Source organism: Hippocampus bargibanti, linkage group LG16 (assembly GCF_051943395.1).
Source record: "Hippocampus bargibanti isolate YZ-2025 linkage group LG16, ASM5194339v1, whole genome shotgun sequence".
Classification (NCBI taxonomy): domain Eukaryota; kingdom Metazoa; phylum Chordata; class Actinopteri; order Syngnathiformes; family Syngnathidae; genus Hippocampus; species Hippocampus bargibanti.
This window is the reverse complement of record NC_142749.1, coordinates 15,286,755-15,311,145: the sequence shown is the minus strand read 5'-3', so window position 1 is coordinate 15,311,145 and position 24,391 is coordinate 15,286,755. Positions and strand designations below refer to the sequence as shown.

General features: G+C 40.9%; 1 protein-coding gene across 4 annotated transcripts in view; it reads right to left on the bottom strand.

Moving 5' to 3' along the window:
* Positions 1–11,338: 11,338 nt before the first annotated feature.
* Positions 11,339–24,391, bottom strand: part of cadm1a (cell adhesion molecule 1a) — a 245,214-nt gene continuing 232,161 nt past the window's right edge. For all 4 annotated transcript variants that reach the window (XM_089016967.1, XM_089016968.1, XM_089016969.1 and 1 more), the window contains 2 exons: positions 18,030–18,158; positions 11,339–16,023 (listed from right to left, as the gene is read on the bottom strand). In XM_089016967.1, coding sequence (XP_088873093.1) covers positions 15,905–16,023; positions 18,030–18,158 — 248 coding nt within the window. In that variant the 3' untranslated portion in view covers positions 11,339–15,904. The remainder of the gene's footprint in view (positions 16,024–18,029; positions 18,159–24,391) is intronic.

The window sequence follows — 24,391 nt, the reverse complement described above, 5'->3', positions numbered from 1 at the left end:
GGACTTGGTCCTCTGGGTATTTGGGTGCCACTCTGGCAGGACACCTAGACCAGATCTGGGTATCCTAATTGCCCTTTGTCAAATCTTCCATTTAGTCATCGTTTACTACTTGTTAACCGAACAAGTTTGTCATGATCCATAGCTCCAGACCTACTCCATCTTGAGTCAACCGAGGCATACAACAAGGCTAAACCTAGCCCCTTTCTGCTTCACAATCTAGACTTCTTTTCTAGAGTATCCGCCAACGCAGATTGACTCTTCACTTGAATGGCGATCATCCCCAAGACCTTAAAACCCAAAAAACCCATTCCAGACCTTGCCCATTGCACATAAATTATGTTATTATACAGGACGAGGGAGAACACACAGCCAAATCTCATGTTTACCAAAGGATCTCGGGTTTCATCACACGGCCACTCGAGCTGTTTGAACCCGAAATTAACCATCATGGCCTGAGGCGAGAAACGCATTGATCTTGAAATGTTAAAATGTTTCAAATCCAAATCCCGTGTGCGTCCATGTGATATTTTTTTTTTTGTAGATTCTTGGATGCGCTTTGGGCCTTTTATTTGTTCCGTGCCTCTTTGTGTATTCATGACATGAATAATACTGCAGATGCTAATCAGCTGGTAGACCCAAGAGCAGTCCCCGAAGCACCCTCCCTCCCGGAAAACCAATCATCCGCAAGACCTTGTTTGCCGCAACCAACCGTCCACTAGACAAGATTGCACTTGAGGAGTGCACCCTCTCCATTTTGCACAGTGGCCGACTAACCGCGGGCACTGATTAGAAGCATCCTCCCCGCTGATAGAAGCTTTGTGTCTTGATTTTAATGAACTGCTTCACATTAGTGAAGGAACCTCTCTGGACCATATACACTTGCCTCTACTTGCCCTCTTGCAAGGTGAAAAAAAGCCAAGCTCCTGCAGGGGGTGGGGCGTAAAAATAAATAAATGAATCAGTCCACACTTACATGTGTAAACACCTGGCCGAGTTACGCTCTTGAGCCAAGACAAAAATATCGACAACATGTCTTGTTATCTTGCCCAAGGTTGCTTTGGGCCAATGCTAGAGGCAAGCAATGGCGGAGGAAAGGGGATGCATGCTGGGGATTTAAAAACAAAAAACAAAACTAATAAAAATGGCCGATGCAGTGTGACTACAATGGCTGCACACCAGTTGCTCTGTGGAAAAAATGCACCAAAACCTCTTAGGAAATGGTTTATAATATTGCCATGACAGTAGAAGAAACGCATTCATCCAAATTTTGAGGTGGTATGGCGATACGGGGCTATCGCCGCCGCTCGCAAGGCAACGGATCTTGGAATGTTAGCTTATTACGTATTGTTGTAATGACTGTTTTCACAATTTGTTGATTTGGGGGAAGGATATTTTTCGCTATTGTGAAATTATAATGAGTTTGTTGTAAACTAAGCTAAATCCGGAAATGAAAAAAATGAATTACAGTAAAGTCTCGTTATATCGATATCGGATATATCGATAGTCCCGGTTATATCGATACTATTTCTATGCACGCACGGAGAAAATTACATGCAAACAGGGTCGGATATATCGATAGTCCCGGTTATATCGATATTTTTTCGGACTCCCTTGAATATCGATATAACGAGACTTTACTGTACCTGAAATCTTGACTTCCAGAGATGAAAATGTGAACGAGGTATGTCGAATCGATATTCAACTGTATAGAATAAAATGGCAGAAGTTAAACCCTCACAAAAAAAACAGACAATTTCTGCTCAGGCCCCCTGCGCGTCTCCAATAACATAGCAACAAATGGCCTCAAAATGGACGTGATGAAGTAAAACAGTCCTAGCGATAGCATTTCAGTCGTGAGGTAACAGAATCACAAATTATTTTGTATCTTCATGCAGCATCAACAGAAATGTGTTTTACCGACAAAAAGTGGTCATCAAGGCTATATTTGTTCCTCATGTAACGAGAAAGTAAAACTAGCAAAAGGTCGGCGTGCTAAGAGTCGCGTGATAACAGCTATACAGCTAACGTAGCGGACAGGGCAAAGGGACAGTTTCAGTTCAGAGCTTCTCTCTGCCTTATTGCCCTTGATGTCTTTCAGCGGCTTCCTCCAACTGCTTGTTGCAGTCCCACTGATGCTGCACCGCGGTTCTTATCGCTGCGGCACAGTTGCGGCAGCTTGCTATAAAAAAAAAAAGGAAAACAAAACAAGAAAAAACCAGGACCACAATAAACAAAGCAACCAGGCAAATAGAATAGCGTCAAATCATGTAACAAATTGTCCCTTTTTTAATCCGGGGAGGAAAGCATACTGACGCATTACTGGTAAAGGAGATAACGGGTGTTTTTTATCCAACATGGAGGGCCACCAGAAAATTGGCAGACAAGCTATCTATTAGCTATTTTTTTTAGCTAGCTAGCTGGCTTTTTATTTATTTTAGTTATACCGGGTTGAGTGAACGCTGGCGCGTGTGGCTGCCGCTGCTCACCCACAGAAAAAAACATCCTATGACTGTAAAGTGACCTTGAGAGTTTTGAAAGGCGCTTAGAAATGAAAAGTATTATTATTATTATTATTCCCGAATTTATTCGGGTATTAAAAACCATGACGTGGAGCGCCATTCCCGAATATGTTTGGTTTTTATTTTTTCTTGTAGAGTCCTCCCTGAAGCTAATCTAATTATTACTTTTTTCTGTCTGATTACCTCTAATGTTCTCTTCCTGGCTCTGATTACCCCATTAGCTCTGGTATGACCTCATTAGCATGACTAAGTATACTGCTCCCCCAACCTTAGAGCAGAGACCTGTCAGAACACAGGTATGGCACTGCCACCTCTGTCTATTAAGGATATATATAGCGGTCAGAGTTACCAGCACAATCTTAGTTCGCTGACGAAGCTCTTTGGATGAGGAGCGAAACGTTCGAGATTTTTGAAAGGCGCTTATAAATGAAATGTGTTATTATTATTATTATTATTATTAAAACAATTTTTTACCGTTGGTTAAGAACAAAATGGTGTCAGGTAGGAACAGTTTTTTTTCTAATAATCTTTCATTTGATAGGTTCTACCATTTAAAGTTATAAAACAAACACCCATAACAGTCTATGTATGCTTAGTATGTTTCTTTTATTTGGATGTTAAAGCAGGTCAAGTTATTATTTTTTTTAAAAGAATGTTCAGTTTTGCTCGGCAGTTCAGGGACTGACTACAAATTTTTGTGCGATAACCTTGAAGTGAAAACATTGAAATAAGCAACACAACTGATATTTCTCAGAAAAATAAGCCCTCACAGAAAATTCTCCATTTAATTTTTTTTAAAGGAAGCAAAGCAGAAATGTCCTTCAGGGCAAAAGGTGAGAGGTGAACATTTACCTGCAGCTGTTTGAATTTTTTTTTCTTCCTTGGCATCTCACATGTAGCATTCACTGCATCCCAACATTTTGAGGTGCACAGAGGTCCCTCACGCAGGGTAAGAAAAACCGCCCTGAATGAAAGGTGTATCTTATTCAGTAGTGACCATGGACGCTTTGCTAACAACAAAAAAAAAAAAGCAATTTGAGGCGCTTAAAAAATAAACTGCAGTTCAAGGGCTGTTTACTCATCAAATACAAGACTGAAATTCAAATCAAAGTTTTGACCAGATGACCTCAAGACGGCCGTCCATATAATGTCCTCTGATGCCATTCCTCCATTACTCTTCACCTTGTTTTTTTTTCTCCCTTCTGAGGTTTGACTTGCACTTTAAAGCAAGACCTTCATTTTCGCATCAGTGCACCCGTCAGTCTCCATCTGTCCAAAACCGCCACGTCCGGTCATGCGGTCGTAGTTTAAAGGACATCACATTTCAGCTTGTTTTGCTGACAGAAAATCTCCTTCCATTTGAAATGTGATATTTTGGACGCCCCTCTCCCCTAACCCCCTCCTGCCTATTTATGGATAACCATTCACCAAGTCATCCATTTTTTGTGTGTGGATGGAACCTATCATCAGGTATTTGCAAAACAATATAAAAATCACCCATTTATAGATTTTCTCAGACCTTGGAATGCTACAAGATCGATGAGAAGGTTTCTTCAGCCGTCATCTGTACTTTTTTGAAGGTGTCGGACGTTTTGCTACTTATCCAAGAGGCTTCGTCAGCGAACTAAAATCTTTTGCTGGTAGTTTTGACCCTAAATATATATCCCTACTGTCCAGACGTGGCGGTGCCAGACTTTGCTATGATTGATCCATGCTGTCAGGTTGGGGGGAGCAGAGGACTACTCCCTGAGGCTACACTGATTACTTCTATTGTCCTGCCTGAGTATGGGGTCTATATACGACTAGCCTGATTTCCCCATGTGATCTGGTATCACCTCATCAGCATAACCAAGCCCATGTTGCCAAAGAAGTCTGTTGTCGGTACTATCCAGATTGAACCTCACCCCACCATGGCGATTTAGTGAAGGGTTTTGCTGTTTTATGAAAATAGCTTCTTTTGGATCACTCCTGTACGACTGAGAGCTTACGCAGAAGTAATGCCACAAGATACTACTAGAGAACTGCCATGTCCTCTATCAATGCTAGCCATGAAAAAATAATGATTTTGGATATCAAAATGTTTACAAAGATCTCCAGTGTTACAAACTATTAACTAGCTATTTGCTATCTATTAGCTATCATCTGTTAGCTATCTGGCTAGCTATCTAAATGACTAGCCAGATAGCTATTAGCGATAGGACTGTCTAGCACTCTATCTACGTATTAGCTAGCTTGCTAGCTTTTTATCTATTTGAGTAACATCCGGGGTGAGTGAACACTGGCGCATGTGGCTGCCGCTGCTCACCCACAGAAAAACTGATCCTGGGACTGTAAAGTGACCTTGAGAGTTTTGAAAGGTGCTTATAAATGACATGTATTATTATTATTAAAAAACAAAACACGAACAAATTCGGGAATGGCGCTCTACGTCATATTTTCAATTCCCGAATAAATTCGTGAATGGCAGGGAATGAGTTAAAAATAAAGAAATAAAAATTAAAAAAAAAACACGCAAAAAACAAGGAAATGTAAATAAAGCTTTGGATGAATCGAAAACGCCGCGGAATGTGATTGGGATGAATGGACTCGGATGTTCTTTCTCTGTCCCCAATCTCTTTTCATTTACCGCCGGCGGTTTGTGGATATGCTGCTCATCATTAATCAGCCAGACAAATGAATTCCCACCAGTGCGAGAGCGAATGGAAACCGGCGTGGAAGGAGAAAGGGAGAGGGGCGGGGCCTATAAATCAAGTGCGCTTTGATTTATTCACCTTGCTATATAGAGGACGTGGCAAATAGGATCAATCAGCTTGAGATTTGGGATTCTCGCCACGTTGTCGCTTAGCTGCCAATGACGTGCACGTTCGTCGCCGTAAAATGGCGATGAAAGGCCAGTCCATCTTTTTTTTTTTTCTACACGAGAGCAAAATTCAAATTTTCCGCAATATTTTGTGAGATGAAAGCTATTTACGGATTAACAATCTTATTTTTTTAACTCATTCAGTGCCATTCCCGAATTTATTCCATCTAGATAGCCAGCCAGATAGCTAGCTAGATACCCTGGAAGGCAGCTAATTAAATAGCTAGCTATTAGTTATCTATTAGCCAGCTAGCTAGCTAGCTAGCTTTCTATTGTTTTAGTTATTCCAGGTTGAGTGAACGCTGGCGCATGTGGCTGCCGCTCTTTACCCACAGAAAAAATTATAAATGAAACTTATAAACGAAATGTATTATTATTATTATTATTAAGGATTAACAATCTTATTTTTTTAACTCATTCAGTGCTATTCCCGAATTTATTCCATCTAGATAGCCAGCCAGATAGCTAGCTCGATACCCTGAAAGGCAGCTAATTAAATAGCTAGCTATTAGTTATCATTTTATTGTTATTATTATTATTACACGTGGGCCAATGGAAATTTCTGTGGGGAACTTTGAGGCAAATATTTTGTGCTGATTTGAGAGTTTTGAAAGGCGCTTGCAAATGCAATGTATTATTATTATTATTATTATTATTATTATTGAAAACCATGACGTGGAGCGCGCCATTCACAATTTTTTTTTTTTCTTGGAATGTAGACGACTCCCTGAAGCTAATCTGATTATTACTTTTGTTCTGTCTGATTATCTCTAATGTTCTATGCCTGGCTCTGATTACCCCATTAGCTCTGGTATCACCTCATTAGCATTACTAAGCCTACTGCTCCCCCAACCTTAGAGCAGGGACCTATCAGAGCAGAGGTCTGGCACCGCCACCTCTGTCTATTAGGGATATATATATATATATATATATATAGCGGCAGAGTTACCAGCATAACTTTAGTTCGCTGACGAAGCTCTTCGGATGAGGAGCGAAACATCCGACACCTTCAGAGAAGTACAGATGACAGCTAAAGAAACCTTTTCATCGATGGACGACTGAGAGCCTACACAGACTGTCAGTAATGGGGCGTAAGAAGGTTATCCAAAGTCCGCTAGTCAAGGTGAACCAAAACATAACACCCCCCAAAAAGTGACAAAACTCCCCAAACGCATCAAGTTGCGACATGCCGTTAGCAAAGCTAATAATTAATTTAACCGAGCGCCTTTCATTGTGCAGCGGGTGAACCAACCAACCAAACAAACAAATGAATGTGAGCTCTTTGCATAAATGTAAATCACGGCTGGAGGAGTTAATAAGAAACTATGAAAATGAATATCAAAAGGCTCGCATCTACATAATGGAACAACATCAAATATGGATTTGCGCATTAAGCATCTTTTGTGTGGTTCAACTAAAGGCCACTCATTAATCTTGCGCTGGTCTGACAGGTTAGATTTGGCCTTTTAAATATAAATGAGCTGTTAAAGAAGTATTTCGCAGCCATGGAGAATTTTTATTTTCATTTTGTTTGTCTGTGCCGGAGAGAAATGGCATTGTTTTCATTACGTCAAATGACTGAAGGGATGATGCTTAAGGGCCCAGGAAGATGGCATGAAATTTGAGCCCCGGTCCCAATAATTATATAAATTCAGGAATCTGTGTGACAAAAATAATTTCTGGCATTGTTTTCATGACGTTAAATGACTGTGGAGGGATGCTGCTTAAGGGCCCAGGAAGATGGTTTGAAACTTTAGTCCTGGTCCCGATAGTTGTATAGATTCAGGAATCTGTGTGTCAAAAATACTTTCTGGCATTGTGTTCATGACGTTAAATGACTGTGGAGGGATGATGCTTAAGGGCCCAGGAAGATGGTTTGAAATTTTAGTCCGGGTGCCGATAATTGTATGGATTCAGGAATCTGTGTGTCAAAAATACTTTCACAGCACAATCAAAGCCCTCTCAGAGTTATCTGAGATTGAAATGGGGCCGGCTGTACAAAATACAATGCAATAATTACATATTAGTTTTTACAGACACTCCCCAATTTATGAACGAGATACATTCCGAACGGTTGTTTGTAAGTTGAATCCGTTCGTAAGTTGAATCCGTTCATAAGTTGATTCTGTGCTATATTTTGTATGGAATGTACGTTTAAGGCTTATAAAAGTATGTTTAAGGTTTGTATAAGTATGTTGAAGGCTTGTATAAGTAACCTGTATTGGTTTGTACTGCAAAATAAGAATTTTATAAAATATATACTCTATAAAGATATGTACATGTACAACTGGAGAGAATACTACAAATAATGACAAAAATGTTCGTATTTACCGATGTTCGTAAGTCGAATTTTTGTAAGTAGGGGAGCGTCTGTAAGGCACTTTAACAAGTGAGGCTGGAACAAAGCGCTAACATGGCAAAAAGGGAAATACTTCCCCCTATTGGAAAAGAGAAAAAAACATTGCCAGAGGCCATGGCCAGCGCTTTATCGGCCCCCAAGCATTAAAAAACAAAACCCGAACATATTCGGCACTACTACGTCATATTTTTAATTCCCGAAACAATTCGTGAATGGCAGTGAATGAGTTCAGAAATTGTTTTTCGCTTATTTTTTCGTTTTCAACTTTTATTCGGGATTTTTTTTTTCGTCTACTCACACCTGGACAGGGTCAAGTGTAAGCACTTCAGATGAGTAGCCCTGCCTCGAAACTCAGCAGCCCGCTTTCAGAACGAGGATACATTTGACCCCAAGACGGAGCGAGGCCAACGTGTCAAGTTTGGCCTTGAGGCTTCTCTGCCCTCATGCCCCGTTAACGTTCTTCTCACCGATCACATCAGAAGGTCTTCCCGAAGCTAAAACCCGAATAAAATTCCAATGCGCCGGATTCCCGGTGGCGATTCATAGTCAATTTATACTGTGTACTCAATTTAGAGGCCTCGAATGTCACAGAGTCCAAGACGACTAATGAGCCACCTCACTGACCACCGACCTTTCCATTTTATGAACGCTCTCATATACACACAGAACACTCACACAATGATAAAACACTCTCAGGCGTGACTAAAAGTATCTCATACACACTCTGAAAACCCGACAAACAAACACACTGAAATGCTCTTACACACTCCTGGAAAGCTCTTAGGTACACGACTGAAAAGCTCTCATGGGTTTAAATCGCTCTCACACAAAGTCCCGTAACACTCTGAAAACAAGATCAGAGTATTTAAATAAAAAAACTGGTATCCATACGATCAAAACCAAAACGCTCCTACACACGACTGTAAAGTTATACCTAGAGTGCTCTCATAGATTTAACGACTGAAATACTCTCATGCAACTAAATCCCTCTCACATAGAGTCCCGTAACACTCTGAGAAGAACCTCAGAGTATTTAAATCGAAAAACATCTGATTAAAACGAAAATGTGCCGACACATGACTGGAAAGTTCCACCTAGAGTGCTCTCACAGATTTCATGACTGAAATGCTCTTGTATACATCGGTGTAATGCTCTCACACTCAAGCGAAAAATTCTCAGGTCCATGATTAAAATCACAAGACTCATGCACATCACTAAAACCAATACGCTTTCTCACAACAACGGGAAGTTCTCACTCGATACTGGGAAAATCTCACATATAGTACTCAACTAAAACGCTCTCTTCACCACGGAAATGTTCTTACACTCATACCCAAACTACTCAAACACTGAAAGACTTTCATATGCATTGCTGAACCCGAAATGCTCTCAGACATTCATGCACACGTCTAAAATCTAAAGACTCTCATTGATACTCTTAAAACAGAACCACTCGCACACATTACTCAACAGCTCTTAGCGACTACTAACTCCTGAAAAGCTCTCATATTGAGTAAACTCATTTACTGCCAGACGATGTGCAAACGTGTCCACTCCAGTGCCAGGGTTTTTGTCATTTTCACTCAAATTGCCGGAACCGCAGAATATTGCGTTTTAGGACTACGTAAACAATCAATGCAGCGTAAGAAACCTTAGACTCTCTTCTTTCATCAGAAAAAAGAGTTAATTCCTAAACTATGTGGGTTTGGAGTTATATGAGCTTGAAATGAGGGCAGCTAATAATAATAATAATAATAATAATAATAATAATAATAATAATAATAATGATGATGATGATGATGATGATGATGATGATGATGATGATGATGATGATGATGATGATGATTATTATTAATAATAATAATAATAATAATGGTAATAATAATAATAATAATCATCATCATTATCATTATTATTATTATTATTATTATTATTATTATTATTATAACAGTTAATGCCCGTTACACCGCCAATTAAATAGTACGAAATGGGATTTCTAGTGGAGTTGTTGTAAGATATTGAGTAATGGCTCTTTAAGAGACCAAGTGGCATGCGCTTTAACCCTGCACTCACAAGTTCATTTTCCATGACCGATAGCCGGCCACTGGCTCGCTCTCCATTCTAATCAATAGCAGTATCACCTTTACTTATTTAAGATGTTGGCTCATTACGCGGCGGCACGGGCGCCACGAGGAGAGCCCGAGGTGAAAATGTAATTAAAAAGATAATATCTTCCTACGCGCCCCCAACGTCAGAGGAATACCGAATTCAAGCATCACGGAAATTAAATAAGAATGGAGGAATACATTTTTACAAGGATTAAAACTTGCTTCTCGTCACCATTGATCCAGATGTAATCAATAACCGGTTTGCGAGGATTCAATAAAAAAAATATATTTATATTTTTTGAGGGGAACCGTTCATAATCTTTATCACAAAATCAATTTGCAGAGTTTTATACTGTAATACTTTTGTAATTTCTTTCTTTTTTTATATTAACTCATTCACTGCTTGTCAATGGGCAAAAATGTGTCCACTCGCGTGCCAGGGTTTTTGTCATTGTCACTCAAATATCAGGACCCCTAAAATATTGAGTTTTAAAACTACAAAAAAACATTAAATTCAGCATAAGAAACCTTAGACTCTCTTTTTTCATCAGAAGAAAAAGTGTTAATTCCTAAGTTGTATGGATCTGGAGTTATATGAGTTTGAAATAGGGCGGCTGTTCAAAATACAATGCAATAGAAAAAAAATGGCAATGGCACCCCCTTGTGGAAGAGAAAAAAAAATTGCCAGAGGCCGTGGTTAGCGCTTTATCAACACCCAAGCATGAAAAAAAACAAACCGGCTGGCCAATGGCTAGCTATTTCCTAGCTAGCTATTGGCTATCTATTCGCTGGTGAATGGCTAGCTATTCGCTAGGGAATAGCTACGTATATTTTGTGTACTGTGAATTTTTTTTCAACCTCTTCAACAATGCCTGAGACCGTTGCTATGTATTCGCTAGCTAATAGCTATCTATTTGCTATGTATTAGCTATATATTCGCTAGCTAACTAGCTAGCTAGCTATTTAAGTTATTTCGGGGTTGAGTGAACGCTTTTTATTATTAAAACTCGAACAAATTCGGTAATATCGCTCTACGTCCTATTTTCAATTCCCAAATTAATTTGTGAATGGCAGTGAATGCGTGAAGAAATTGTTTTAGCTTCGTTTTCATCAGAAAAAAAATTAGTTAAGACCAAAGTTTTATGGATCTGGAGATATCTGAGCTTGAAATGGGGGCGGATGTACAAAATACTATATACATATTGGTTTATATAGTGCTTTAACAACAGCTGAAGCTGGAATAAAGCGCCAACATGGAAAAAAGGGAAATGCTGCCCCCTTGTGGAAGGGGAAAACATTTTCAGAGGCCAGCACTTTATCAGCACCCAAGCATGAAATAAAACAAACCCGAACAAATTCGCGAATGGTACTCTATTTTCAATTCCTGGATAAATTTATGAATAGCAGTTAATGATTTAAAGATGAATGTTACGCAATATCATCATTTCATTATTATTGAACAATGGGGGAAAAAAATCAAAAACAACGGCAGTTGTTTCAGACATTGATATTTCTTTTTTTATTAAGACAAGAACTCTATTTTTTATTTTTATTTTTTTGTAAAAATGTCTATTTATGAACCAATACAAAATGTGTATGGGAATGTGAATCTCCTTCTCCTACGTTAACACACATGAACATTTTTCCCGGAACAGCAGAGAGAGACCAAAAAAATATCCAAAATAACAAACAAAACCTAACAATGACCGATGACACAAATCCTATTTTTTTTTTTTTTTTTTTTTTTGGGTAGGGATTTTCGAGGTGGACAGTTAATACGACAACTTCTGGAATCCCTGTACACTTGATGTCAACACAAAGGAGCACTTGCACAATTTTTTTTACAGTGCACCAAATATTAATTAAGAAAAATACATAAAAGCATGTACAACACAGAGGCTAAAATAATGCACCGATTTGCCATCAATTTTCACGTCGGATGTTTTGTTTTTGTTTTGATGTCACTGAAAGTGAAGTCAACACATGAACCTGAGGGCATTATTAAAAACAAAAAAAAAATGGCTGTTCGAGAAAAAAAACGACCTTTTCACCAATTTTTTTTTTGTAACTTGAATGGACATTTTGTAGAAAATAAACTTCACATATTTTTATTTTTTACCTCCCAGCGATTCCTTGAAAGCATTTACCTGGCTGGCTAGCTAGCTAGCTATCTATTAGATATCTAGCTATCTAGCTGGCTATCTGTTAACTGGATAATGATAACAATACATTTCATTTTTAAGCGCCTTTCAAAACTCTCAAGGACACTTTACAGTCAATGGATATTGGCAAGCTAGCTAGCTAGCTTTCTATCTATTTGAGTTATTCCGGCTTTGAGAGAACGCTTGCGCGTCTGGGTGCCGCTGTTCAACCACAGAAAAAAAAGTATCTAGGTGGCTAGCTATCTAGCTAGCTATCTATTAGATATCTACTCGCTGGCTAGCTAGCTTTTTATCTGGCTTGAATAGTGACATTCAGTGTATTAGCTAGCTAACTATCGAGCTAGCTAACTATAAGCTATGGAGCTGTCTAGGTGGCTAGCTATCTAGCTAGCTATCTGTTGGCTATCTATTAGCTGTCTAGCTAGCTATCTGTTGGCTATCTATTAGACATCTACGAGCTGGCTCGCTAGCTTTCTATCTGTATTTAATAGTGACATTCAGTGTATTAGCTAGCTCACTAACTATAAGCTATGGAGCTGTCTAGGTGGCTAGCTCTCTAGCTAGCTATCTGTTGGCCATCTATTAGCTATCTACTAGCTGGCTAGCTAGCTTTCTATCTATTAACTTTCGGGTTGAGTGAACGTTGACACGTGTGGCCGCCGCTGCTCAAGCACAGAAAAAGATTTATTTTGTGACTGTAAAATGACCTTGAGAGTTTTGAAAGGCGCTTAGAAATGAAATGTATTATTATTATTATTATTATTTAATTTCAGAGATGGAATGGAATAAATCATTTTGCATGAAAAAAAACAATCTTACTGATCCAAAAAAAGCATATACCGTATTTTACGTCGCCAACCCCAAAAGCGCAATCGGCCATCATGCAAAAATCCCAATACTTTTTTTTTTGTTGCTTTGGCAGGTGATATTAAAAAAAAGTGAAAAGAAATACAGCACATACATTCATGCAAGTTGAAAATTAGAAAAATTATGAAAATTAAAAAAAAGCACAGTTGGAATAGGTAATGACCAAAAAACAAAACAATAAAAAAAGGAACCTAGGACTAAGCCACACCCCCCCGAATACGGACTGGCCAATAACAGCGCAGCACAGCAGAGCACAGCGTTAGCGGTCTAACGTTAGCGTGGCTGTTGATTTTTCTTAAAATGACAACATCTTCAGGTTATTTTCACACTTTTTTTCCAAAATTCCCGGTGCTAAGCTGCTTTTTCGTGTACTCTCAGTCCTCATGAAAACAAATCGCAATGAATGTAGTGTGGTTTTGCCGTTAAATAAAGGAAACACGGCGCGGAGTGTGAAATCCAAATCATGACATGGCGGCCATTTTGCGACTGACGTGACGGAACATTACAATTCTTAAAAAAAAATACTAAATGTTTATTTTGTTACTGCCTTCCTTTAAATTATAAACTAAAGGTGGTTTAGTCGTATTTAAGAAATGAGTTAGGAGCTTGGATGTAGTGTGATTTTGCCGTCAAATCAAGGAAACACGGCGCAGAACGTAAAATCCAAATCATGACATGGCGGCCATTTTGTGGCGCTCAAAACCTGACGTGACCGAACATGAAAATTCTTTCAAAAAAAAAAAAAAAAAGAAAAACATGTTCATTTTAAAATCCAAATCATGACATGGCGGCCATTTTGTGGCGCTCAAAAACTGACGTGACCGAACATGAAAATTCTTAAAAAATATATATTTTTTTGTTGTTGTTGCTGGCTTCCTTTTAATTATAAACTAAAGGTGGTTTAGTCGTATTTGAGAAGTGAGTGAGGAGCTTGGATGTAGTGTGGTTTTTGTCATCAAATCAAGGAAACACGGCGCAGAGTGTGAAATCTAAATTAGGACATGGCGGCCATTTTGCGACTGACGTGACGGGACATGAAAATTCTTTAAAAAAAGATTTTTTTTTTTGTTGCTGCTGCCTTCCTCTTAATTATAAACTAAAGGCGGTTTAGTCATATTTGAGAAATGAGTTAGGAGCGTGGATGTAGTGTGATTTTGCCATCAAATCAATTTTGCCGTCAAATCAAGGAAACACGGCGCAGAACGTAAAATCCAAATCATGACACGGCAGCCATTTTGTGGCGCTCAAAAACTGACATGACCGAACATTAAAATTCTTTAAAAAAAAAGAAAAAAATGTTTCTTTTGTTGCTGCCTTCCTTTTAATTATACACTAAAGGTGGTTTAGTCGCATTTGAGAAGTGAGGGAGGAGCTACGGAGGGGGTGAAAGGGGGTATGGGGGGACGCGCCTAAAATCCACAATTGTTTCTTATAATTATGTACAATGATATGGTAAAGCATTCCATGCAATTGTCCCCCCCTCCCTTCAAAGGGTGGCACATAATGATCGGAGATATACCCGGAGACACATTGGATTGTTGCTATGAAGTGTCTCGGCGTGAAACAGGAAGTGGTCATTGGTTTGGGGGACTCGGGGGGGGGGGAAAGGGGGAGGGGTGGCTTTGTTTGTTATTTTTGTACCTTTTTTTTAAATACAGTGATACCTCAGCTTACGAACTTAAAGAGTGTGTAAGGCGAAAAGTGTGTATCTCAAAAATTAATTTCCCATAGGAAACCATTAAAATGAGAATAATCCGTTCCCAGGTCCCCATAATTTTCTACTTTTAATTTTCTAAGCCTTAAAACTACACAAAATATACATTATTTTCTGTATAATAAATGAGCTGTTGTATTATAATTAAAGAAATAAACTGTACAGTATAATAAAGTGGTTTTATTTACCTTTGTGATGGTCGCTGATGGCTTGATGGAATGGAGTGGCCGGTTTCATCAGCATTAAACACTACATGAGGAACATAGCCTTCTTTCACCATCTTGAGGAATGATCCCTTGTAGGTGCTTTCTCTGTGATAATTTTACCTAGTTCCTCATCAATTGTGTTCTGTTTAGATGGGTTGATAGCTTTTAGCCTCAAGTGTACAGATGGCTTGTGCGGGTTATTTGTGGAGCCTGATTGATTGGAATTTTAACCTTGCAGTCTATACTCTGCCTTTGAGCTATCAAAGTGGAAACGAGTCCAAAGGTCACTGTTTTCTATCCATTTTGTCACTCTCTCTCTGTCGTCTGCCTGTCTCTTTAATGTTTAAACCACCTCCCCTCACTGCTGCGTTCATGACCAATCACGTGGCTTTAACCGACGACTGGGTGCGGGGAATAGAGGACCAAAACAAGCCGGCTGCCATTTTGTTGTTAGGAGAACGGGCAGCTCCATATGTATCCTGAAAAATAGTTTGTATGCCAAGGTACAATTTTCATAAATTTAATGTTCGTAAACTGAAAAGTTCGTAAGTCAAAAGGTTCGTAAACCGAGGTATCACTGTATATTTTTTTTCTATCTGTCTCTACAAAAGCCGACCCGACGAAGAAAGGGGAAATTGTGAACTCGATGGGAGGGAGGGGGGAATTGAATAATCCGAACAAGGCACAGAATGTTCTGCAAACGGCGGGGACTCGACGACAACAAGAAAATAAACATGTTGGTTAGGTAGGTGCTGAATGGTGAAGCTCTCTACAGGTGATTTTCGGAACCTCTCCATTCCCCTTCATCCACCCCCCTCCTTCCCCCTTGTCCGTTTCCTAAAAACAATTTTTCTTGTTGATTATACTTTTTTTAAACACAAAACATTCCAACCTACATCTGCAGACTAGACTAGACAAACGGCTTTTCCTTTGCATCTCCCATCCGCTTAAAGGTGACCTTGAACCATTTCAGATCGCCTTCTAAAAACCTGCAACCCATCCCTGACTCCCCCCCCCCTTCCCACGGACCCTCCCCTAACCCCACCCCCCCAGAAACAGCTGCGTCCCAAAGACGACACTAAAGGTGTCGGCAGCAGGTCCTGTTTTGATTAGATGTAATACTCCTTCTTTTCGTCGGAGTTGGTATGGCCGCCTTCGGCGTTGATGATGGCCGTGTCGGCGTCGGCAGCGTCGTCCGCCCCTTTGGCTTCGTGCGTGAAGTAGGTACCTGAAGAAGACCAAGGAGGATATCAACGGTACAATTTTTAAAAGAGACAATATACAGTAAAGTCTCGTTATATCTATATCGGATATATCGATAGTCCCGGTTATATCGATACTATTTCTATGCACGCAGGGAGAAAATTACATGCAAACAGGGTCGGATATATCGATAGTCCCGGTTATATCGATATTTTTTCGGACTCCCTTGAATATCGATATAACGAGACTTTACTGTATAATAATCAGCTATCTTAAAAGACTATTAATAATATCGATGTTAAGGTTTCATCAGCCGTCATCTGTACTTCTTTGAAGGTATCGGACATTTCATTTCTTATCCATGAAGCTTCGTCAGCGAACTAAAATATTTTGCTGGTAGTTTTGGCCCTATATATACCCCTACTGTCTAGACGTGGCAGTGCCAGACTCTGTTATGATTGGTCCCTGCTCTCAGGTTGGGGGGAGCAGAGGACTACCCCCTGCGGCTACACGGATTACTTCTATTGTCCCGATTGATTAGGGGAGTAAAAGAAGCTATTTTCATCAAACAGCAAAACCCTTCACTAAATCGTCATGGTGGGGTGATGTTCAATTTGGATAGTTCCTACAACCGGCTTCTTAGGCAACATAGGCTTAGTCCTGCTGATGAGGTGATACCAGATGAAATGGGGGAAATCAGGCCAGTCGTAGACCCCATACTCAGGCAGGAAAATAGAGGTAATCAGTCAGGAAGGGAGAAGTGTCTACAATTTACTACGATTCCCCTGGAAAAATTCCAAAATTTTCCAACCCTTTAGCCTCCAACGTCACCAACCGGATAACAACCTGCTGCTCAGATGACACCAAAGATTAAACCGAGCCGTAACATCCCTGCGGCATCTAATCACGCTAATCTCCCGCCATGTGCCCCGTCGGCGCCTCCAAACCGCCTTCACCTCTTCGAGATCAACGTGCGACAGCCCGTCCGGGGTTCCTCCAAATTGACCTTGCGGAGGTCAGTGGGAAATGAACTGGCAAGGTCCACTTGCGAGCTCGTTGATGAGATTTATTTCCCGCCTCCCGTCAGCGACAGAGGTAAAAATGAGGAGTGATGCCAATTCAAGTTGCTGATTCTACCCTTTGACCGTCAGTGCTCATGGGGAGTGGTAAGAAAGGCTTCCTTTATAACGCCAATGACTCATTTTTTTATCATTGTCATGCTAACTTGACCCTCCAACCCTTTGAACCCATTAGGGACTTGCGGCTAGCTAGCGCAGTCTTCGCACTAACCATATATCTTCATGACCTAGATTCGCCCAGGTGCTAGAAACTGCTTAGGCAAGCGGTTCTAAAACTTTTCCAGTTCAGTAACCCCTTACAAGTATACGCTACGCGCTACCCCTTACAAGTAAACTACTCTCATATCATCTAACGACAAGTAAACGTGTTTTGACTGTCATGTCTTGAATCACCTTCAAAGTCTTTGTCGCCCACTAAGATTTATTGAGCGCAGATTCTATTTTAAAACAATCAGAATGTCGCCAACAAATAATGGTAGACTCTGCTTAAAAAAACGGACGGGCATTAGATGACCAATCACGACGACGTCAACAGCTAATTCAACGTCAACGACGTATCCTTTACAATCCGGACATGATATCATCATCGTCATGTCACGATTATTAGAAGCAACCGTATCAACTTATTTTCCATTAGCTTAGTTCCAGCACACTTTGGCGGTTTATTCATAAGCGCAGTTCAATTTGAATCAGGCACCTTATGGCCACCTGCGTTTAAGCCCCATTTGAGTTCCCCAAGAAACGGACTTGAGTACACGTCGACTACTTGACTGTAGGGCGACTAAGTGAAGGAACTGCTACCTCATAGGTGCTACCAGTGATTCCTACTTTTTTAAAAAAGCTAGCTGTGTCTTGACCGAGTCACTCAGTCCCTCCGTATTCCCGTTCAAGACGTCGTCACCAATCTGCGTACGTTCCGTTTCCAAAAGGTGACAGGCCCGCTAACCGTTACCTTTGTGCCTGGCGAAGTAACGTCCCAAGACGATGAGTAGACAGAGCATGGCGAAGACCACCACGGCCACCACTCCCCCGATCACTGCGTGGTCCACCGTTCTTGGGGATCCCTCGCCGGCTCGAGAATCTACAAGACGAATGCGAGACAGCGTCGATGATTTGGATTTTTTTTTTCTTCTAGACTCTAGAACAGTGGTTCTTAAACTGGATTCGATCGAACCCTAGGTGAGTCGGTCTCAGGGGTTCGGTGGTTCCACCGCCGCAGAGGTCCATCCTTCAGTCTCGTCTGCAGTTAGTGGACACAGTCATTGAAAGAAGGGTTCGGTAACTGAGCATATGAAACTGGTGGGGTTCGATGTCTTCAATAAGATGAAGAACCACTGCTCTAGAAAGTAAAGTAAACCGCTACAATCTAGAGTAGTAGTTCTTAATCTTGTTGAAGGCAAACCCTTCTTTCAACGACTGTGTCCACTAACTGCAGACAGACACTGTTCTAGCCTCTTAAAAGTAAAGTAAACCTCTAGAACAGTGCTCCTTAAACTGGGTTTGATCGAACTGTAGGTGTTCAGTGAGTCTGTCTCAGGGGTTCAGTGGATCCTCCGCCGCAGAGGTCACCCCTCAGTTTTGTCTGCAGAAGAAGGGTTAGATGAATTAGCTAGCATAGGAAACTGGTGGGTTCGGTGCCTTCAATAAGATTAAGAACCCCTGATCTAGAGGTTTACTTTGCAGGCAAAGTCGCAAGCTAAGAGGAATTGGGCAAAAAACGCATCAGGGACCCTTGCCATCAGTTTTTAGCAATCTGTTCACGTGGAGTAGCCCATCATCCATTCGCTGTCGTCGTTGGCTAACCCCCCCCCCCCAGCCCCTTTTGCGCTCTTCGCCAGACTCGCACTAAGGGATTTGTTGAGCGGGTTCCAGGGATCACAAGGACCAGGCCACATTTTAACTTATGAATGCCAGAAACGGAAGATTGGGGGCTGGGGGGGGGGGGGGGGGGGGCGTGTTGATGGACAACTTCAGCCAATATAGAGGAACGGCGGACGAGTGGGAGCCGGGACTACTTGAGAAAAATACCCCCCCTGGATTAACCCGATGACTTTAGATTTTTGCTTCCGGTGCCGGGTGTCAGTGTCAATTAAACCCCGGCTCCTCCACCTGAAATTCGTCTGACATCCGATTGCTTTTGGGACGCTTGCGACCTCTTGACGCTAACTTTGTTTCCCATTCCGATGGTACTGTGCACTCTGGTCCCAAAAGAAGGAAATTGAAAGACACAAAAAGCCCCCCCCAATCCCCCCCTAAAACGCCATCGCTATAAATGTCGGCTGGAATACGTCATCGTCTGCATCCCAAAATCATATCCAAGTCATCTTCAAACCAAATTGGTGAAAAGACGATATGAAGCTAATCCTGGAGGAAATGAAATCCATTTGCAACACTTCCTTTGTGGGGGTAGGGGGGGGTATGTTCCAATTCTCAACAAAGCAAATTCCATCCAGCGTCGCTTCCGTCTCTAACGTAGGCGGTCGCTAACGTGCCATACAACTGTTCTCAAACATAAAGTTAGTCTTCATGTTATATTTTTCAAAACCTCCCTTTGATAACTCCGCTGGAAAACATCTGCTGTCATTTCCCGAAAGCATTCAGACCCTTTCACGCGCCCACCCCACCCCCTTTCTCCCCGAAAACAATACGACGCAATTACCATATCATATCAGTTAGCGTCACTTAGAAGCCATTACTGTCATTTGGTGGAACACGCGACATTTGCGTGGCGATCTCGCACATTGGAGGATTTGAGGGGGAAATAGGGGAGATTACCGTCCCAAATAAAGCGTTTCTTTGAACGGCAAAAGATCACGAAAATATGGCATCATGTGCTCCTCGTCGTGCCATTTGGACAATGTCGGTGAAAAGGATAGATGCTCATTTAAGATATTGATTTTTGACTTAAGGGATAATTGTAGTCAGATACATCACTCCATTTTTTTAGACATTCCCTGCTCAGTGTTAGCTGAGCGCTAAGCTAGCTTGGCAGCATACTTTGCAATTTGATGGATTATGAAAATAAAAGTGCAGCTCAGAATTGAAGTTTACTTTTCTAGATGTCAAAATGGCGTGTTCACATTTACTCATTCGATGCCCAAAATGTATTCTTTTAAGAATCCGGGCATTCAATCACAGGTATGACTTGATTTATTAAAAAAAATATATATTTTTTTACTTGGTGTCTGGAAACGCCTGGCAATAACTTAATTTTCTGAAGTCAGCTAGCTTGATGCTAGCACATCATGCGAAACGCCTTTGATCGGCTAAAGCAACTAGTATTGGTGTATTCCTGATGGCCTTACTGGCTAGCATATATTTATCCTTTGCTAAAATATATATTTCAATTCAGCTCGATGTTTATTTTTCCACATTTCGTCATCAAATCTCTTTCCGCGTTATGCTAGCCTGGCACTGAATTAACTTCATTTTCTGAAGTCAGCTAGCTTAATGCTAGAAAATGATTTCGAAACGCCTTTGACGGGCTAAAGGAACTAGCATTGGTGTATTCATGACGGTCTTACTGGCTAGCATATATTTATCCCTGGCTAAAACAAACATTTCAACTTTTGTCATCAAATCTTTCTCAATGGTCAGAAAACGCCTGGCACTGAATTAACTTAATTTTCTGAAGTCAACTAGCTTAATGCTACCGTATCATGCGAAACACCTTTGACCGGCTAAAGGAACTAGCATTTCTATTATCCCTCACTAAAACAAATATTTCAACTTGGCTGGATGTTCATTTTTCCACGTTTTTTCATCGTCAAATCTCTTTCCGCATTATGCTAGCCTGGCACCGAATCAACGTTGTTTTCGGAAGTCAGCTAGCTTAATGCTAATGAGAAACGACTTTGCTCTAGCATATTAATGACGGCCATACTGGCTAGCGTATATTTATCCCTCGCTAAAACAAATATCCTCATCAAATCTCTCTCCGCACTATGCTAGCTAGCCGGTGACCCTGCCGTGAACACTAAAAGGAATTAATACTGTCAACTCAACTGTCTGGATGAGTAAACGTTTACATTTTTGGCATTTTATCCTCAAACGCCTTTCTGTCTCGATTTTAATACATGCCCGAAAGACAAACAATGACGGCAGGGATGTCCTCCAAGCTAGGTGTCCGCGGGAATAAACAGCAGGGACGGCAGATCGCGAGTGCCAAGGTGGACTATCTCATTTTTCCGAGGACGTGCTGACAGGAACCTTGATTGGAGACGGAGGAGATCTTCTAATTGGATCTGCTAATCTGCTAATTAAGCACCACCGTTTTTGGCCGGCCACGGCGGGCGCTACAGTCGCCAGATAGAGGGTTGGGGGCAATCAGCGCTGAGTAGGCGAGGTGTCATAAGAGCACGTTGGCTTGTCAAGATCCGGCTAGCGCTAGCGCCCGGTGACGCTTCTCGCCTAAAGAGTAAATGTAATTAAAGTCGGCAGCAACCGATTCATTGAACCTATTTGAAAATGTCACCGAGAGCTTCTCTCTTCCTTGTCAGCTAGCGCGCGACGCCGCTCTCATATAGATTTTTTTTATTCTTCGCGCGACGTTCGAGAGCACTTTAATGATGAGAGAAGAAAACGATAGTCCTATCGAAACACTGACACGAGTGGGAGTGGGAGGGGGGGTTGAAGTGGAAAGTGAGATGATGGAAAAACAATTATTGATGATTTTGGCGGAATAACGATGGCAAGTAAACTTCAAGTACGCTGCTAGCCTAGCTTAACCCATTGACTGCCAGACAATGTGCAAAAATGTGTCCACTCCATGCCAGGGTTTTTGTCATTTTCGCTCAATTTGCAGGACCCGCAGATTATTGAGTTTTACGGTTTACATAAACATTCAATGCAGCATTAAAAACCTTAGACTTTCTTCTTTCATCGAAAAAAAAAAAAGATAATTCCTAAGTTATATGGGTCTGGAGTTTTCTAAGCTTGAAATTGGGGCGGCTATACAAAATACAATACCATCGTGGATAAGGTGTCATAAATATTGTATAAAAACATTGCCAGAGATCTAACAAGCGCTTTATCTGCGCCGGCAATAAAAACCAAAAAACCCGAAGAACGGCGCTCCGCGTCACGCTTCTCAATTCCCGAATAAATTCGGGAATGACGGCGAATGAATAAATACACAGCGGCGCCTTATTCAACAAGACATCCGCAACTCAGTTAATAACTCGATAAAAATGTTCAGATATTTACACGGAACAGGGTGTCACACCGTGGTGAAAAAGCACTTGGTTCATCGAATTGAAAATCCTCAGTCAACCTCGACATAGTGCCTTGACAGCAAAATCAGCACAAAATGTTTGGCTCAAAGTTCCCGTCAGAAATTTCCATTGGCCCATGTGTAATAATAATAATAATAATAATTTTCAAAACTCATAAGGTCACTTTACAGTCACAGGATAAGTTTTTCTGTGCGTGAGCAGCGGCAGCCACACGCGCCAGAGTTCACTCAACACGAAAGTAACACAAACAGATAGAAAGCTAGCTCGCTAGCTAATAGATAGCGAACAGCTAGCGGGCTAGATAGATAGCTAGCCAGCTAGATAGAAAATAAAGATCTAGCTAGCTAGATAGCCGGCTAAATAGAGAGCTTATGTTTATATAATTACATTTCTGTTAGTTATATACAGTACAGTGATACCTTGGCTTACAAACTTAATTGGTTCCCAGACAGAGTGTGTAAGGCGAAAAGTGTGCATCCCAAAAATTTATTTCCCATAGGAAACCATTAAAATGAGAATAATCTGTTCCTAGGTCCCCATAAATAAGCCTTAAAACTACACAAATATACCTTATTTTATGTATAATAAATGTGATATGGTATTATAATTAAAGAAATAAACTGTACTGTATAATAAAGTATACTGTATAATAAAGTCGTTTTATTTACCTTTGTAATTTATGGTATCACTGTACTCTATTTGATACTCTTTTTTGATGTTTTTGATTCTATTTTGATTTTTAAAAAATGAATTTATCTGTGTTCATATGTACCGAATATATGGTGTATAACCCCCCCTATGTAACACCCCCCACACCCCACTCCGGATTCCCCACCTGACGCAAAACTCGGACGTGACATTTAGCTTATGTAACTTAGCGCTCACAAGTGGGGAAGGGGGTGGGGGCGTGTAATGGATCTTTTGGTCGCAGCCGATTTATAGCTCGCTAACAGCGGGATGAAAAGGGAAACTTGCGCTTTTGCGGGGGTTGATAATCATACCCGTGAGAAGCCCCCCCCTTCCCACCCCACGCAAAAACCAACCCCCTGACTAACCATTAACGGAACTGATGCACATCATCGCAATGAAGCCACAAACTCATTTGGCCTCGGGAGCCGCGGCGAGTCCTCGGCGTCGTCGGAATAAGTCACTCCCGAGACCACTAAAAGCCATTATTAGAAGGTGTTTATCGAGCTCGGCCGTGGCCTAGATGGAACGCAATATCCCGACAACGTTTATAGCCCATAATTATATTACATTTTGGGTGAAGACTGGCCCTGATTAGATAAATGATAAATGAGTCCATTAAGGGGGGGGGGGGGGGGGAGATACACGCTTCCTCGAGAGCTAATGGACTGTTTGGTTTATTCCTGGAATGACTTTGAATCTTTGCTTAGCTTGTCGTCACACAACGGGCGATAAATTTACAGTCACATCGACGCCAGCGTTCACTCGAGCTGGAAGTAACTCAAATAGATAGAAAGCTAGCTAGCATATAGATAGCTAATAGATAGCCAATTGATAGCTAATCGATAGTCAGCTAGCTGGATAGATAGCTATATAAGTAATAGATAGCCTGCTAGATAGCTAGCATATAGATAGCTAATAAATAGCCAATTGGTAGCTAATCGATAGTCAGCCAGCTAGATAGATAGCTATATAAGTAATAGATTGCCTGCTAGATAGCTAGCTAGCCGGTCAGATAGCTAATAGATAGCAAAAAGATGCATAATAATAATACATTTCATTTCTAAGTGCCTTTCAAAACTCTCAAGGTCACTTTACAGTCACAGGATTTTTTTTTTTTGGGGGGGGAGCAGCGGCAGCCACACGCGCCAGCGTTCAACTGGAGCCGGAAGTAACTCAAATAGATAGAAAGCGAGCTAGCATATAGATAGCTAATAAATAGCCAACGGATCGCCAGCCAACTAGATAGATAGCTATATAAGTAATATATAACCAGCTAGATAGCGAGCTAGCCGGTCAGATAGCTAATAGATAGCAAAAAGATGCATAATAATAATAATCATACATTTCATTTCTAAGCGCCTTTCAAAACTGTCACTTTAAAGTCACAAGC